This window comes from Xyrauchen texanus, chromosome 1 (genome assembly GCF_025860055.1).
Source record: "Xyrauchen texanus isolate HMW12.3.18 chromosome 1, RBS_HiC_50CHRs, whole genome shotgun sequence".
Taxonomy (NCBI): Eukaryota; Metazoa; Chordata; class Actinopteri; order Cypriniformes; family Catostomidae; genus Xyrauchen; species Xyrauchen texanus.
In genome coordinates this window covers 60,209,003-60,212,682 of record NC_068276.1, presented here as the reverse complement: position 1 = coordinate 60,212,682, position 3,680 = coordinate 60,209,003, and the positions used below count along the sequence as shown (strand labels likewise).

Genomic DNA, 3,680 nt, shown 5'->3' with positions numbered 1-3,680 from the left:
TAGATAGATAGACAGACAGACAGACAGATAGATAGAGACAGACAGACAGATGATAGATAAACAGACAGACAGATGATAGATAGATAGAGACAGACAGACAAATGATAGATAAACAGACAGACAGATGATAGATAGATAGAGACAGACAGACAGATAATAGATAGAGAGAGAGAGACAGATGATAGATAGAGACAGACAGACAGATGATAGATAAACAGACAGACAGATGATAGATAGATAGATAGAGACAGATAGATAAACAGACAGACAGATGATAGATAGATAGAGACAGACAGACAGACAGACAGACAGACAGATGATAGATAAACAGACAGACAGACAGACAGATAGACAGACAGACAGATGATAGATAGAGACAGACAGACAGATGATAGATAAATAGACAGACAGACAGATAGACAGACAGACAGATGATAGATAAACAGACAGATAGACAGACAGACAGATGATAGATAAACAGACAGACAGATAGACAGACAGACAGATGATAGATAAACAGACAGACAGACAGATAGACAGGCAGACAGATGATAGATAAACAGACAGACAGACAGACAGACAGATAGACAGACAGACAGATGATAGATAGACAGACAGACAGATAGACAGACAGACAGATGATAGATAGACAGACAGACAGATGATAGATAGACAGACAGACAGATGATAGATAAACAGACAGACAGATAGACAGACCGACAGATGATAGATAAACAGAGAGACAGACAGATAGACAGACAGACAGATGATAGATAAACAGACAGACAGATGATAGAGACAGACAGACAGATGATAGAGAAACAGACAGACAGACAGATAGACAGGCAGACAGATGATAGATAAACAGACAGACAGACAGATAGACAGACAGACAGATGATAGATAAACAGACAGACAAATAGACAGACAGACAGATGATAGATAAACAGACAGATGGACAGACAGACAGATGATAGATAGACAGACAGATAGACAGACAGACAGACAGATGATAGATAAACAGACAGACAGACAGATAGACAAGCAGACAGATGATAGATAAACAGACAGACAGACAGATAGACAGGCAGACAGATAATAGATAAACAGACAGACAGGCAGACAGATGATAGATAAACAGACAGACAGACAGATAGACAGACAGACAGATGATAGATAAACAGACAGATAGACAGACAGACAGATGATAGATAAACAGACAGACAGACAGATAGACAGACAGACAGATGATAGATAGAGACAGATAGACATATAAGAGTGGTTGAACATAATGATTGAATGCTTCTATCAGTGACTCCAGTTAAATTTGACAATAAATGCATTCCTTGTTGAATCAGATGAAAATGTGCAGAAAAGATAAACAAGAAAATGTGAAGAATAGAAAAATGATTTGCAGTAAAATGTCCTTCACAGATATTTTAAGGGACAGTTCAACCAAAAATCTCATGCCATCCCAGATGTGTGACTTCCTTTCTTCTGAACACAAATTCAGATTTTAGAAGAATATTTCAGCTCTGTAGGTCCAGACAATGCAAGTCAACAGGGACCAAATATTTGAAGCTACAAATACCACATAAAGAGAGCATAACAGTAATCCACATGACTCCAGTGGTTTAATCCATGTCTTCTGAAATGATGTGATAAGTGTGGGTGAGAATCAGATCAATAATGAAGTCCTTGTTTACTATAAGTTATCCTATCTGCCCAGTAGGGCGACAAAGAAGATGAATGCGAAAGTATTTCACTCACCCACACTTATCATATTGCTTCTGAAGACATGGATTAAACCACTGGAGTCGTATGGATTACTTTTATGCTGCCTTTATGTGCTTTCTGGTCTTCAAAGTTCTAGTCCCCATTCACTTGCATTGCATGGACCAACAGAGCAGAAATATTCTTCTAAACATCTTTGTTTGTGTTCAGCAGAAGAAATAAAGTCACACACATCTGGGATGGCATGAGGGGGAGTAAATGATGAGAGAATTGGGGGTGAACTGTCCCTTTAAAATGGGCTTGCAGGGTTCCAACAACAGTATTTCTCTGGGAGCTTAATTATCAAGAACAGTGCCTACTTAAAAACTGAAGAGCGTCCTATCACTTTCACCATTAGATTAAAGATGAGCTCAGAACATGATTTGTTTGAAAAGTGATTATGAGTGATTGTGCATAAAATGTTAAACGCATGCATTGGACTACTTTTCAGCTTTTGAACACAATCTTGTCATGCTGTATGCACATTACCACAATATAATTAACCAAAAGACAAATCAACGTTTATACTTACTTTTATTTTTCCTGCTGTATTTGTGCATTGTCTAATTTTTATGTATCAGGTGCTGATTTTACATTCATTTTTGTGGGAAAGTTACATTTGGTTACACTTTATTTTAATGTGTCCTTGTTACAGTGTAATTACACAAGTAATTACTGATTATAACTAATTAACAAGTATGTACTATAGGGTTAGGGTAAAGGTTTCAGTTAGGGTTAGTTGCTTGTAATTACGCATAATTGACTGTTATGACTATAGTAAATACTATACTATATATATTACATGTATTATGACTATAGTAAATACATGTAATATGTGTAACAAGGACACATTAAAATAAAGTGTTATCGGAAATGGTATAATATTTAGGACAACATGGCTGTATAGGGTACATATAAATATTAGGTATAAAAGCAGAGGTGTATTTATGGTTTTTGCATCAGTTGTAAATCTCTGCCCTCCTTTTTATCTTGTTTATTTGGTCATGTTTTTTTTTTATTTATTTTTTTTATCTGTTTGTGCATTTATTTTTTACGTGGCTGACCTCTCATTACATATGTCTTAAGCGTTTTTATTAGTCTTTTAAATTTTTATATATATATATATATATATATATATATATATATATATATATATATATATATATATTTTCAAGAGTTCAGCAGAAAGCAGTTCATGTTGTTGTCGTGCACGCGCGCACGGTTATTCTAATCAAACAAGCGCGCGCTCACACAGGGAAGATCAGATGTGATGCGCTCGAGCATCTAGAATAACAACCACGATTACTACAGCACCGCCTGACATCCAACGAACGGAATCAGCTGTCCACCGGACAATTAATACCGAATAAACACGACGGAATAGCATCAAACACGTGTGAAATTTGGTTTTTCTGCGTAGAGTTCCGCAGCGTCAAGGTGAGTGCGCATCATCCTGACCGCATCCTCACAAACGCGCCTTTCGCTCACATTCAGTCTAAATAAAGTCCTGTTTATTCCGGTACCTTCCGTTGTCGCTCATGGCATGCACTAATCGCTAACAAGCAAGAGCAAACACAACCTCCCTTCACATTTACAATTTAAATGTACAAAAATATGATTTACGTATTGTCTGCGTCTGTGGCCTGCGTGCGGATATGCAATGCATCCAAATGCATCTTGCAGTGACACGCAAATAAACACAGATTCCCCCGTTACTTATTCTGTGTTTTAAACAAATGTCGTAAATGACATTGCATTTGTAATGTTTTCCCAATTTGCCATGGGTACATGACACGCTTACTGCTTTGTGACTCTTAGAAAATCGATCTGGTGCATCTGAAACAGGATAACCATGTCACTGTATCCGTCTCTGGAAGACATGAAGGTGGATAAGTTCATGCAGGTTG

At 37.1% G+C, this 3,680-nt stretch overlaps 1 protein-coding gene across 1 annotated transcript in view; it reads left to right on the top strand.

The window, feature by feature from the left end:
• The first annotated feature begins 3,023 nt into the window (after positions 1-3,023).
• sdcbp (syndecan binding protein (syntenin)) overlaps positions 3,024-3,680 on the top strand; it is a 10,173-nt gene continuing 9,516 nt past the window's right edge. Inside the window, exons 1-2 of the mRNA XM_052148173.1 lie at positions 3,024-3,210; positions 3,592-3,676. Of these exons, the coding sequence (XP_052004133.1) occupies positions 3,626-3,676 (51 nt within the window). The 5' untranslated portion in view covers positions 3,024-3,210; positions 3,592-3,625. The remainder of the gene's footprint in view (positions 3,211-3,591; positions 3,677-3,680) is intronic.